This window comes from Triplophysa dalaica, chromosome 10 (assembly GCF_015846415.1).
Source record: "Triplophysa dalaica isolate WHDGS20190420 chromosome 10, ASM1584641v1, whole genome shotgun sequence".
Taxonomy (NCBI): Eukaryota; Metazoa; Chordata; class Actinopteri; order Cypriniformes; family Nemacheilidae; genus Triplophysa; species Triplophysa dalaica.
Window position 1 is genome coordinate 20,974,578 of NC_079551.1, and position 14,662 is coordinate 20,989,239.

Genomic DNA, 14,662 nt, shown 5'->3' on the forward strand with positions numbered 1-14,662 from the left:
AATTAAATACTGTTCCATTGACCAAACACACACACACATATATCTAAACAAAGGGGAAAAACTAACAAATGTAAACAAAAATGACAAACACGAGAAAGCATGAGTATGAAATACTTCAAGTGAAACAAAACAGGCCAAATAGCAGACTTGGTTGTTATATAAGATATAAAAACAAAGTCTGTGAATTTAATTTGTTTATTTTGTGTTGTTATAATTTTTTAAATATATATATACAAAATAAATAAAATCAATCCTATTAAATTTAAATTTAATTAATTAATGTTAATGAATTAAACCTTGTTGTAAAATGCTAACAATAAATCATAAAACAGTCTACATTACAAACAAAAAATTCACACATTCAATGCTTTACTCATCTCCCACAATGTTTCTTTGAATATTGCTTCATGTAAATGACAACAGAAATGTATTAGCATATAACTGAAAAATAACAGAGAAAAAACTGACAGAAAGTAAATAATATTTTTAGTAAAATAAAGTAAATAAAGTAATACAATTGAATGACTTACTCTGAAGGCTGGGTAGGTTGGCATCCTCAGGTTTGGTCTTCAGTAAGTGAGGAAGACGAGTGTACCTGTAGCCAAACCCACAACCCTAAAGACAAGACGAAGACGATTAAAGATCAGACTTCATATTAACGTTTCTCAGATTTAGCCTGTTATTGTGCCTTTAACCAATGACCCTTTAAATATTAACATTCACCACTTCTTTATGAAAAGACACTTCAATTACACCCATAAAGTTTATTTTAGTCATGTAGACTTTCTCTGAGAGCTACAGAACAATGCAGCCACTGATTGGAGAACAGAACAAATGTTCAATGGAAACGGCAGCGGAGATATCCCGCATAATGGCTTTGATTTATTGCACCTATTCCGAGCTGGAATCTATAAAGAGGTTGGGGGAAAGAGAAGGTTAAAAGAAAGAAGTGAGGGAAGAACAGAAAATATGCTGCGTACCCTCCAAAGACGAACCAGAATCCAGTTGGTTTGAGCCCAGGGTCTCTGCTCATATGGAGCCAGTAAGTTCCTCATCATAGCCACCCGCCTGCGAGATATTACCGTATATAAAACTTTATTATATATAACAACATTAAAACACAAATACATACAAGAGACAGACAATAGGAACCATTGAAACACACTAAGCAGCAGAATAAAGAGAACTCTTACTCTAATATAAGATCTAATCTGATTGGGCGGCTTTACGCAAAAACACAGGCTTTTGTTTTTTCATCATCATCTCATACATGTTTACAATTCACCAGTCGCTATAGATTAGACAACAATAATGAACGTTGCTTCATTGCAATTTCACGCACATGTATTAAATCAAGTATAAATAGTTACATTTTAAGCCACTAGCCAGACCAATAAACAAACACAGAGCGGAAGTTAACTTTGATAAAACTGTTGATAAACTCGTTTTATAGCCTCCAAAAGAATAAACGCTTTATTGATTCACATCGTTGACAAAAATAAAAATGAAAGGAAATTTGTCCGAAAGGAATTTTAAAACACAACTTTCACTGTTGCCGCTAGAGCTATAGCGGCATCTAGTATACCATCAGTTTCTCTTTTGGATCAACTACCGTCATTACAAAACTAGTTAACCATCAACTGATCCATTACCTTTAGTCGGTTAAACAGTCCAGACATTTTTATTTGATACAATAAAAAAGCACTTACTGTTCCTCTGGAATCCTCTCGACGGCTCGCAGGGACTGTGGGTAACACACATAACTGGCCAAAGCCTGCATCAAAGAATCTTTAATATCTAAAGTTGGAAAAAAGGTTAAAAAAAGAATGCAGAAAATGAATATGTTTGCAGATTTTTTTGGGCTCATAAACAGACATTCTATTCTATGTTGACATACGGTGTGTCCTATTGAAACAAGACATTGACCGCATGTGTGTTAGGTGTAAGAAAGTGTAGATTTTTTTAGTTTTCCCAGAAATTGAACTGAAATATTTCAAATGTGTATGGTAAAAGTTTTTTATCACTAACTACAAGTAAACTACCATACTGACAGAAGGAGACAGAAGTAAAAATGTTTAAAGACCATAATGAAATCAAAGAGAGAGATTTGCTTGTACTTGAATGTGTCAACGATTTAACACCTCCAAATCCTTTTGTTAAAGACTAAAATCGAGGCTTTGGTGACTGCAAATGAATGAAGGTCAATAAAAAAATGAGCGCTACTCTTATAAAGGTAGTTCAGAGCACACCGCAGTCATATTCAAAACAGACATTTTGTCTGCGTGCAAGACACCCACGTTTCAAAATAAAAATATTAAAAAAAACGGACTCCATCGGCATAACGGAGTGTGGACATAATAAAAAGCCTGCATATGAAATGCAATTTAAATAAATGGGTCGTGTCTAATAACATCTGTTCATTTGCATAGTACTGCACTTCTCGTGAATCATGAATTGCATGTATTTCAAAGTCCAAATCTTCAACAGAATAAAACAAAAAAATTCAGCTCGACTTCACATTGCCTGGGGGTTGAAGTAGGAAGCTTTTAATTACACCTCCATGTGAGAAATGGAGCACAGTGATAAACGGTACATGCCACTGGCTATATTAAGCTAAATTATTCCCATTAAAACAGCTGACAAACTGATTCCTTACATATTTTGAGCTGTTCGACATTCTGCAGGTAATGATATATTAACAGAAAAGAAGAGTGTGACAGACAGAGAGACGAATGGATAGACAGACCGAGAGATGGAGAGAGAGTGAGTCCATGCATTAACACAGGAAATGTCTTGTAGTTTGAGAATTCAGAGCATGGTTAATTTAATATTTCTGTCATAAATCATAATGGCTCGGGCTTTTCTCTGTCTGGAACAAGATAATGTGATTCAATTCAGCTCCTCATGGGAAGGAACCACCACATCTACAGCAGGTGCACATCTGAAGAAAATCCTCTCGTTGAACACCGTGTCCATTATTTATCTGTTCACATTACAACACGTGTGTATGCAACGTGGGTGTGTCCAGCACAGTCGCTAGCCAGAAATCACAATGTAGGTGGGCACAGAGAAGATCAGGTGGCTGGGTCTATTAGGCCTGCGTGATACTAATATAATAAATAACCTTGCATTATATACAGAGTTTTTAATCGAAAGTATGCGGTACATGCGTGAGTACAAAAAGCATTTTGAGCTCACGAAAGACCCGTTAATAAAGCAGACTGCCCATAATAATGTAGGGAACATACATAAACCCTTGAGTCGGCACATGATCCTATTTTAGGTTTGTCAAGTAAAATCAATAAATGTTTGAGTAAAAGTCAGGTCTTTGCGGAAATTGCAAAACGCATTCCTCTGTGGTGCGGGGGTAAAGTAATAGGCCTGCAGCCCTGTTTTAAAAGGCCGCAATCCCAGAAAATACACTTTTAAATATTTTTCTACCAGAAATTGAGTCGCCAGGGTGTGTGAAGAAACACCCTGAAAATATATAAATCCATCTATTCTTCTTTTTGTAATGTCCTTTAAACCACAACAGTGACACAAAACTGGCTGTTGGGGATCCCCTATCAATCCGATGTCACATTGTTCCTTTCACTCGTTGGAAAGGTATCCGCTGGGGCAAATCAAAGCTCCGGGACCCGGTGCCCCAATGGCTCGAGGTGCTGCAACTCGGCTCGAAGACCAGGGTCTGGTATAGTATGGGTTTCGCACAAAAAAATATTCTCAAGAGTGGATCAGTACCAGCTGTTCGCGATCAAGCTTCATCTCAGGAAGAACTAAGTTTTACACAACGTTTTTAGATCACCTTTCTTAAATAATGTGTTTAGCATGTTAGCGGCTGTTGTTTACTTTTTCGCGGCTAAACCTGAGACTTTACATTGGTCCAATCAGGTGTTATGTCATTACGTTGGTGGTAAAACGCATTGCGCCCATCGGTTTAGAAGACTTGTGACAGACATCATATCTGTAAAGCTTTTTCATTACAACGAAAGAAAGTTATAGCAGTGTCTTTCTCTGTGAGTACAGTGTTTTTTCGTATGTCCTAAATGCGACAATTCTTAGACAGGATAGAAACAGAGTTCGCATTTCTAAGACAATGAGGTGAGGCAGAAATTGCTCCTCATCACCTGGTTGCTGATCTTTACATACCTGTCTGTCATATGCAAGTACTCTGAATGAATGTTTTTGCATTTATCCATGTTTATGTCTGTTATTGATACGCATGCACATGATTAATCATCAATGGCAAACCGTTCATACAGCAAATGGTCAGCATATGTTCTTCTATCTATGTTTTTGTTTTTATAAACAAGGCATTAAGGTGATTTTTATTGCAGTTAGGGTATGGTTTTGCTTGGATATGGCATTACAAACGTAATTGCGCTTTCCGCCGTATTGCTTGTCTTGATGTCATCCAAAGCACAAATGTAAGCGCTCTACCTCCTATTTTGCAAAGGGGGAGGGGAGCAGAAGCTCATTTGCATTTAAAGGGACACACACAAAAACGGCACGTATACCATTGCAACCACTAATGCTCAAGTAATTTCAACTGAACATCTGCATTTAGAGGCAAAACGACGTCACACTCTTTTTGTTTCAGTTTGGGTGCAGCACTAGATAGAATAATAAATGACTCTCTTAAATCCTCTTTTCATTACCAATTAATTTAACTTTTATTAGATGCATGCATAACCTCTAAAACAGAGCCTTGTGGGAAAAAAAAAACGTGAACTGTGGTTGCTTCGACCTGCGGTTTTATTAGGCTCCTAACATAACGTGAATACATGCCAAGCTTGCTCATCTATTTCAGTATAGATCGATAGATTTGATTATATGGCAAACAAGAATCAAGAAACAACACAATTTATTTTCATAGGTCAAGTTTTGTGTTCAGTGCCAGAGAATTCTCTTATGAGGCTACTGACTGAATGGGCCTGACTGACAAGTGGGTGGGTCCAAGTCCACCCAGGCCCACCCACAGCTTCGTGTTAAAGCGGCCTATATTAATTTTTCTAAAGATTGGTGAATATTAAACAGGTAACACACATGCGCATAATGTCACAGTTTACACATATACTGTACCAGTATCATTTTTAAAAACTTGTCCTTTGTTGTGTAAACGTGTGGCCAATGAAATGTAATAGCAAAATTCGTAACTGTTACTCAGACGATATAAATTTGAAGTTGCTAGCTATGACTAATGGTTCACCACAAGTTCTTTGTGATGTGGATGAGTTATTTTCCCCCATTTTCTAGTGTTGAACAATACGCCCATTCACCCTAGTAATGCCCTAGTACCCACCCTGAACATCTTAGCAACCACTGAGTCACAATGGCAACACACTCTTTAGATATTTACATCGTGCTAATAAGGAATATCTAGACTGTTCATGGTTCAGAACCATACGAAGGTGGTTTCTCTCACCTGTCCCGACGATACGCGGATCTGCGAAGTGCTTGGAGAGAATCGTGGCAAGCTGTGTGAGCGTTTCCTCGTAACCTAATGGTGATATACAAGCAACAGTAAACACAAACATGTTGAGTAACACAACATAACAAAAAAGATATAGTCATAAAAAATGGATTTGAAGAATTTCTTGCTTCAGGAGGTGCACAATTTTGCTCTCAAGGTTTAAATGTTACAGTAAATGCTCCTCATTTATTGTTAATGTATAACAACAGGAATCAAAAAATGCAATGATAGCCATATATGACATGTCATATATTACCCAGGCATATATGATCAAGAGTGTCACACAACAAAACAATGCAAAATGATGAAACTATTCATCTTGATTCCCCAAAACAATAAATTGCAAAAACAGTTTGCATAACAATAAGCGAGTTTGTAAACAACAGTACGCTTGAAGTTAATTTTAAGTGTATGAAGTGATAATGACCTGGAAGTTCTTCCATGCAGTTGGAGGGGCTGAAGTAGTTCTTGAGGGCGCTGTAGCTGTTCATGGCCACGTTGAGGTAGAATTCAGGCATGAATGCAAACAAGGAGCCGGTGTTGTCCGCGTGCTCGATGGTGCGGATACACACCCTCAGGAGCCAGTACACGTCCGACATCTTCTCCTGCATTCAAACACATTTTTTAAAACTAAATAGATTCACAGAAGCTATAGAAGTGTATAAATGGAGAGATAAGCTCATACATTATTTAAAGGGATAGTTATATCCTGCAATTTATGTTTCAAACAGATGGTGATAGAGTGGCATTGTAGATTCAAAGGGATACTTCACCCTTAAAATAAAAATTCTGTCATCATTTACTCACCTTCGAGTTGTTGCAAATCTGTACAAATGTCTTTGTTTTGATGAACACAGAGCAAGATTGGAACAAAGATGTTTATGTTAATATGTTATTTACCTACTAAATAACCTGTTGTTTACCTACTAAATGTGGGTTTGGTTACAAGAAATCGTCCAAATATCTTTCTCTGTGTTCAACCAAACAAGGACATTTACACAGAATTGGAACAACAAGTGCCAAACGTGAGTAATTCATGACAGTTTTCATTTTTGGGTGAAGTATCCCTTTGAATCTACAATGCCACTCTATCACCATCTGTTTGAAACATAAATTGCAGGATATAATACATAACTCAAGTAGATTTAAAGTGGATGATATTAACTGTAATATCGTTCCCCGACAGTCCCTGCTACAAGTATATTGTTGTGAATCAAGGTAAACTAAGCAGTTTCGAGCATTGATTTGTATTTATTTTTAACCAAATAATATGAATTCCAGCTTTAAAAAGTGCAAGGAAAATCCTGTTTCCTACCAATATGACCTCAATTGCTATCATTCTGCTTGCAGAAAGTTCTGTGATATACACAATTCTTTCTTTATTCTAAATGCCATTTTAAAGAGTCGTTTCAGGGGCCATTACATCCCATGACACAGTCCCAACCTCTGAAATTCAAAGAAATACCTCAAATTTATCCGAAAACTTTTTGTCGCCGTCAGACGTACCTTGGAGTAGATGGTGGCGTTGATCCAGGCCAACCTGCGACTCAAGTGGTTCAGCTTTTCAGCAAACACTTTCTGGCTCTTTTGCAACTCTTCTAGAATATCTGGCCTCTGCCAAACAAAATCAGATCATCATAAATAATTAAATTAGAAAATTTTCTGAGGAAAATATAAGGGGTGCTTATAACCTTGCAAAACAGGATGCTTGGGTGTTATGGAGTGATGCCAGGGCATTGATATGCAGTAGATTTTCGTACTGGTCTCTAGATAAGATTTGAGTGTTTTCATCAATATAAGTCACTATTTTAATTTTTTTCTAATTTCAAGCAATATCAATAGTAAAGATGCGCCGATATATCGGTCAATAATCGGTATCAAATAAAAAAATCTAAAGAGGTCATGAAAATGTAATGAATTTGTGCTCAGAATTTAGAAAAGTTAATTTGTAATAATCATCAAATGAATGAATAACATTTAAAAAGTTAATAAATATTAATTTCATCTTCAGAATATATATACAGTATCTCACATAAGTGAGTACACCCCTCACATTTTAGTAAATATCTTACTATATCTTTTCATGTGACAACACTGAAGAAATGACACTTTGTTACAATGTAATGTAGTGAGTGTACAGCTCGTATAACAGTCTCAATTTGCTGTCCCCTCAAAATAACTCAACACACAGCCATTAATGTCTAAATCGCTGGCAACAAAAGTGAGTACACGCCTAAGTGAAAATGTCCAAATTGGGCCCAAAGTGTCAATATTTTGTGTGGCCACCATTATTCTTCAGCACTGCCTTAACCCTCTTGGGCATGGAGTTCACCAGAGCTTTACTGGTTGCCACTGGAGTCCTCTTTCAATCCTCCATGACAACATCACAGAGCTGGTGGATATTAGACACCTTGCGGGTCCTCCACTTTCCGATTGAGGATGTCCCACAGATGCTCAACAGGGTAAAGGTCTGGAGAAATGCTTGGCCAGTCCATCACCTTTACCCGCAGCTTCTTTAGCGAGGCAGTGGTCGTCTTGGAGGTGTGTTTGGGGTGGTTATCATGTTGGATATCGGCAGATATCACTCTAAATAATCAGCTATAGTTGGATAAATTTTGTATCTGTGCATCTGTAATGAACACTACTTATAGTTCTAACATCTTATGAATGTAAAAATGCTTAATAGTGTTTAGTCATTTTTGGATAACGTTTATGTTTGTGTAACATGGATGATGTGATAATCTTACTATGCTTGGGCATCGGGCGATCTTCTCCTCTGTGTCCTTTAGCGCAATCGCGTATTCGTGGACATCATCGGACACGACCACCATCTGCAGAAAACATACACAAAAAATGGCACAAACAACATTAGTGTTTAGGCTATCCAAACTCAAAGAGGACCAGACAATTGTCCTTGTTTTCAGTAGCACTATTATAATCGCTATCCATTCGGCTGGAGTCCAAAAGAGCCACCAATTTTAGGGGGAAAAGGACAATTATCATCCTAGTAACCATGTCCTGCGGACAGAGATGAGGCAGAGACCCTTCTAATAGAGCTGAAATCAAAATAACTCTCTTGACAAGACACAAATGTGTACACTTAAGACACATATATGTGCATATTTATAAAACCATTTAATCACCAATGGGTGTCATTTCCTTCCATTTGTCCAAAACTCACATTTTGAAAATTGTTTCGCCCCTTGTGGAAAGTTTTGAGAATGCAATGCACAAACATTTGTATATTTCAAAATACAGCATTTGGGTCTACCTGCTTGTATGTTTTTGTTTTACCCCTAACATTTCCCAAGTGAAAGTACATTTCCTTTTGGGAAAAGTTGATGCCTCTAAAAAAAACATCACTGTTCAGCTCATTTTCATCTGAGCAACCGCTTTAGGCCATTCCCAAAATGTGAGGCCTTGTTGGATTATTTATTGAGACTATTGCGAGCCGGCCATCTCAATCTCAGCAGAATAAAAACGCATTAGTGTTTGATGAAATTACGAGGTACAATGGTGATATTTCACAGTGTGCCTGAATTCTGCCGTATATCAATAATGAGGGCGAGACTTCTGACTGCACCGTGCCAAGCCAATTAAGATTTTTTTTATGAAGTCTGTTAGTCAAACCAGACAGTTAAGCTTGACAGGCTCCTGTGTAAACCTCATCAACAGAGTTCTGAAGAAATCTCAGTAGGAAACAAGAGACTTTTAATTAACTTACAAAGTCAAGTTAACTCGCATGTATCAATGAGGAATCAGTCTTCTCGAGAGGTTCATTTTGTCCTGACACCAGCGCTGATGCTTTCAATTTCAATTCCAATTATAACTTGCTCTGATTGGCTCAAAAGTGTGCAACAAAACTGCCTAATGCACAAGTAGTTCCAGAAACTTTATATGTAGTGCATTATAGGTAGTTGTAATTGACAAATATCTTCATTAAATGTCATTAAAGGGATAGTTCACCGTCAAAATGAAAATAATGTCACAATTTACTTACCTGTATGACTTTCTTTCTTCTGCAGTAGATATTTTGAAAAATAGTGGTAACAGAAAACGGTAACACTTTACAATAAGTGTTTACTATTTATTAACAGTAGTAAATGCATTAGCTAACATGAACTAACATTGAGCAATTTCGTTTTTCGGCATTTATTAATAATTTTTTCATTAATTGATCATTGTTAGATCATCTTAGCTTATGCATTAACTAATTGTTAACAAATGGCACCATAATTTAAAGTGTTACCCAGAAAACTGTTGGTCCCCACTGACTTGCAGTGGTTTTGTGTCCATACAATAGAAGTCAATGGGGACCAACGGTTTTGGTCACCAACATTTTTCTAAATATCTTCTTTTGTGTTTTGCAGAAGAAAGAAAAATACAGGTTAAATGATAACAGGGTGAGTAAACGGTGACAGAATTTTCATTGTGAAGGCGAACTATTTCTTCAGAGAAGGGGTTCCCAAAGACGGGGGGTCGCATGATGATCTTGTGTGTTGTCATTATGCTCATGTTTTGATCGACCTAATAAGTGCATGTGCGCAGTTGCACGCAACGTTTGTAAATTGTAACCACCTCCGAGGAAAAGTGGGGGTCTGGAGTCACTGGTATTGTTATTTTGGGGGTCGTGGGCTGAAAAGTTTGGGAACCCTGCTTTAGAGAATCATACTGTATGTCACAATGGAAATACTGTAATTGTTGGATTGGCACGATTACTTGCGTAAAAAACTAAAGCTTGTGGGTTCACATCCCACATAACATGATCAATCACTATTGAACTCTTAAACATGAGACCTAACCTCAGGTGTTCCCCAAGGGATTGACCCTGTACTGTCAGCATCTCTCTGAATGAATGCTATCCACTCAATGACAACTCAGCAGTTTCAGAATGAACATTCACCCGAGCGCCAAACAAGAGAAAAATTGACTTGGGTCAGTACATAAAACACAAGTGACTCGCCAGATGGCCGAATGATCTCCAAACTAATGAGTTGCTTCCCAAATAATGTTCATAGATGCCATCATTATGCTGCCTTCATTCTAACAGAGGATTTTCTAAATGCTGGATCATGTAGTACAGATCCCAAAGCCTGCACCGTTTCCATAGTGACACTACTCGTTTCTATTGATGAATGACAGCTTGTTTGATAAATTACTCACAGCTCGCAATCTGACAGTCAGTTCTCAGCCGTTTCAATAACACGTTCAATTGACTACAATCACATCAGAAATCAAAGTGGAATAAATGGAAAAAAGACGTTTAACCAATAAAAGAATATACGTCAGAACTCTCATTGTGGATTAGTAATATTTTACACTTCTTCACTTAAGTTATAGCATTTTTGTTAAACAGAGACGTAAGACGAACCCAGTGTTCCTGTGCAGTTGTATGAGCAATCGCACACCGGAACCATTTCTGGATATTTATAAGCATCCTCTTAGGAATAAACTAAGAAAATTCAAATACTGAACGATGTGGACAGGTATTTAGTATTTAGAGTAAAAAGGGAACAAAAAATCAATCGCTATGTGATAGAAACGCCTCTTCTTCGGGTTTAAGGACACAAGAGAGGAGACAGAGGTCAAAGCTCACTGCTGAGCGAAGCACTTTACAGAGAGAATGAATGATACATATTTACAGCCATGAGTGCCGCACCATTTTCTCCTCGTTGTTGAAAGACTTGAAAAACACAAACAGCTACCGGCAGGGACAGGGATGTGAATCACTCTTGAAAGAAACCACACGTCAACCAGCGGAGCGGGTCGGTCAAAATGAGCTGGCATGAGAATCCGACTGTAAATCAGAGTGGACTTTTTTTCCTCCCAAAAAATGTGCAAAGAAGCTTAGGGCACAATAAAATGTGTATGTTATTTTTCCAGGGGGGGGGGGTGGTGTAATGATATATTGTAGCACAGTACATCATAAAATAATAGAACATGTATTAGAGCTATGGTGATTTGTCTAAGGCTATTGGTTGAGCTGCAAACACATGACCTGCCTATTTCTATTTTTTTAAATGGGCTTTTTTGCTAAATAATAATAAAAATTATATATAAATATTAATAAATGCATGCAAATATTTAATAAATATATACATGTATATGTGTATGTGTTTAAAAATACCATATAAACATACACAGTGCACAGAAATGTGTTATGTAAATACAAAATTTTATTATGGGTGCGATTAATAACAATTAATCGTGGAACAGCCCTACGTTTCTTCATTTAAATTTGATGTTATCATTTTGATTTATTTTTCAGTGATACATTATTAAATTTTTATTAGAAAGTTTAATGAATCCATAAATGTTCTATTACAATTGGTGTGTTCAACAAAAAATACTAGTATTAGTATATATTCGTTATTGTCAATGCTTTAAAATAAAAAAAAATAATTTCAGTTTCTTTTTTTTTTAATTGTAGTACCACATATCATATGATCCAAGTATCATTCGTATTGAATCGAATTGAACCGAATTGTGAGCTGAGCTTTAGGATTCATGTGCATTACAAAGTGTCTACAACTTTTTGTGTTTTTCATTAACAGAATAAGAGCTGTGTCGATAATATAATCTAGAGATGCACAGATGTAATCAGCATTGGTCGATAAAAGCAACTTTTCACACTTTCAAACAATGGAAGTTATCCAGTTTATAAAGTTGTATGGATATTTCTCTAAAACAAACGCATCGATTTGCTTAAGAAGGCCTTTATTAACCCCATGGGGGGTCGAGATGTTTTTTTATCGATGGTTGCACTCATACTCCATTCACTCCCATTATAAAGCTTGAAAAGGCAAGGATAAATGTTATTATAACTCTGACTGTATTCGTCTGACAGAACAAAGTCATATACATGCCTTGAGGGTGAGAATAAACATTTTATAAGATTCAGAAAGTTAAGAAATATTCATTAAATTTTCAGAATTGGTATCGGCAAGGCAGAGTAATCGGCTATCGCTATTGCTGGAGAAATTTAGCACCGGTGCATCTCTAATATCATCTATTGATATGTCATCATACATCATCTTTTTGTCCCAGTATGACACTCTAAAACGAAATCTTTCATTGTGCATTAATATAATTTCCTACAGTTCACGTAATAAAGAAGCAGGTCACCAAATTAAAGCAAACTTTGAGTACAGTCTGAGCTGTTTCTATGTCGCACTGTACTAGCCAAGTAAAGTTCCACCTGTAGTCTCTTTATCCTGTATGCACACACCCAAAAACATCTGTATCTCCATCTCTTACCTTTCCGAGCTGCTGATGAACGCTTAGATTATACATCATCATAACCCCATCCAGGATCTCCAGAAGGGACTTCTCCGTGATTGGCTGGTCGGGCTCTTCTAACGGTCGCCCCAGCAACAGCCCGTCGTTACCATGGCTTCCCTCAACTGAACATGGCAGAAGGGAGAGGGGTGAGAGAGATATTGGTTAAGGGGGAGAAATAAAAGACGAGAGATTTGAGCTAAAACGCCATATTCCTTTGAGGATTTTTGAGACTAATAGAAAAGCAAATTGGTTTCCAGATGGTCAAGGATTGAACCATCGGCAGTCCATGGGACTAAACAACTTGGGGCAAGTCGTCCCAATGGAACATTTCTCTCTAATATTCGTGCTTATATTTCTCATAAAAGCATATTTCTATGGTTTTATATAATTAATCTTATTTTCTAATTCCAGTGCAGATGTTGTTTAGAAATTCAGCAATTTTATTTCTATTAGCCTAGATGTCAATTTAAGTAAATGGTTTGACTCACTGTCCTCCTCTGTTCTCTGCTCCACAGCGAGCGTCCGGACTTTGACCTTTTCGGGCGGGGCGAGAGGTCGTCGAGGGGTCATGAGGCTGACGGCGGCAGTGCTAAGGAAGCGGTTGGCTCTGCCCAGCGTCGGGGAGCTTAACCAGCTGGGCCGGGCCATGGCACCACCCATAGCAGCAGCACCAGATGGTCTCTGTGGATCCCAAACACACACAACGTCATTCATTATTGTCTAAGATGTAAAGTCCCCTTCACACATACAGTCTTTACTGGGAAATTGCAAGAAACTGCAAGTAACAGATTGTGTGTGAACAGAACTTTCCGATAAATCAGTAGTCCCAATTTACCAGTAATAGGAGTTGTGAGATTACCGGCAAATCACCAGTGTCATGAATATGACACATGGCTCATGATGTCAAAAAACAAATTTGCAAGTTCTTTGTCAACCAAGTCATGCAGTAAAATCCCTGGTAGCTTTTACCTGTGCGGCTCCGGTCTCATCATCTTCATCCAGGTCATCCATGGAGGCAGCTTGTATCTCCGCTGGGTCTATGATGATGTTGGCCTTTGAGGCCAGATCATCTGAAAAAACACAATAAATGTTTTTAACACTAAAAAATATTAAATAAAAACATAAAAAAAAAAAATACATCTGAAGTGCACATATTTGTTTTTATTTATTTTTATGGTTTTATTATTTGTTTTTATTTATTATTTAAGTTTAACCTGCTGAATACCAAAAACCATCGATGGTACTCACAATAAAACGAATCAATATTTTCACACATTCATACATTTCGGTATTATTACTCGTACACAGAAATTACACGATAATGGCATAACACTGAGCTCAAAACAACAGTTTAATAAACCAATTACTAAAAAATAAGACGTCCAAAACTTCAGAAGTGTACGTTTGATAATTTTTGTCTTTTGTGACTGATAATGTCCTCACAAACCAAGTTCTAGACGTTGTCATTCGTCATTGCTTCATCCCACCTTACCTGAGCTACAGAACTTTCTATAAACAATGTGGAACTCAAATTAAAAAGCAACTCTCCATCAGTCCCCGAGACTGAAATTTCAAAGCGTAGCAAATCAATGATGACAAGCTCCTAACTTCTCATGAACTCTTCGGTCCATTATTTATTAATGGCCATTTTTCTACTTCTGGACAGCAGAGCAATAAAAGTCACAGCTTCAAGTCATCATAGGACTTTAGAAGACGTATGTTCTCCATTTCCAATCATCTACATATCCCCAGCCATCTAACTTCTGTCCAACAGAAGTGGATTTGCGATAAAAAAAGCTAGTTCAGAAACATGAAAAGAAGGCTTAACCTCAGCAAAGTGAAGACATTTATGGCACTGAGAGTTCATTTAAGTAGGCAAAATGTGCTGTATATGCACATTTTAGCATA

At 37.2% G+C, this 14,662-nt stretch overlaps 1 protein-coding gene across 1 annotated transcript in view; it reads right to left on the reverse strand.

The window, feature by feature from the left end:
* The window catches only part of LOC130429807 (E3 ubiquitin-protein ligase RNF123), a 115,609-nt gene that overhangs the window by 82,976 nt on the left and 17,971 nt on the right, over window positions 1-14,662 (reverse strand). The window contains 10 exon segments of the mRNA XM_056758599.1: window positions 531-615; window positions 981-1,068; window positions 1,710-1,797; window positions 5,426-5,500; window positions 5,901-6,078; window positions 6,980-7,087; window positions 8,221-8,304; window positions 12,731-12,876; window positions 13,243-13,435; window positions 13,724-13,824. Of these exon segments, the coding sequence (XP_056614577.1) occupies window positions 531-615; window positions 981-1,068; window positions 1,710-1,797; window positions 5,426-5,500; window positions 5,901-6,078; window positions 6,980-7,087; window positions 8,221-8,304; window positions 12,731-12,876; window positions 13,243-13,435; window positions 13,724-13,824 (1,146 nt within the window).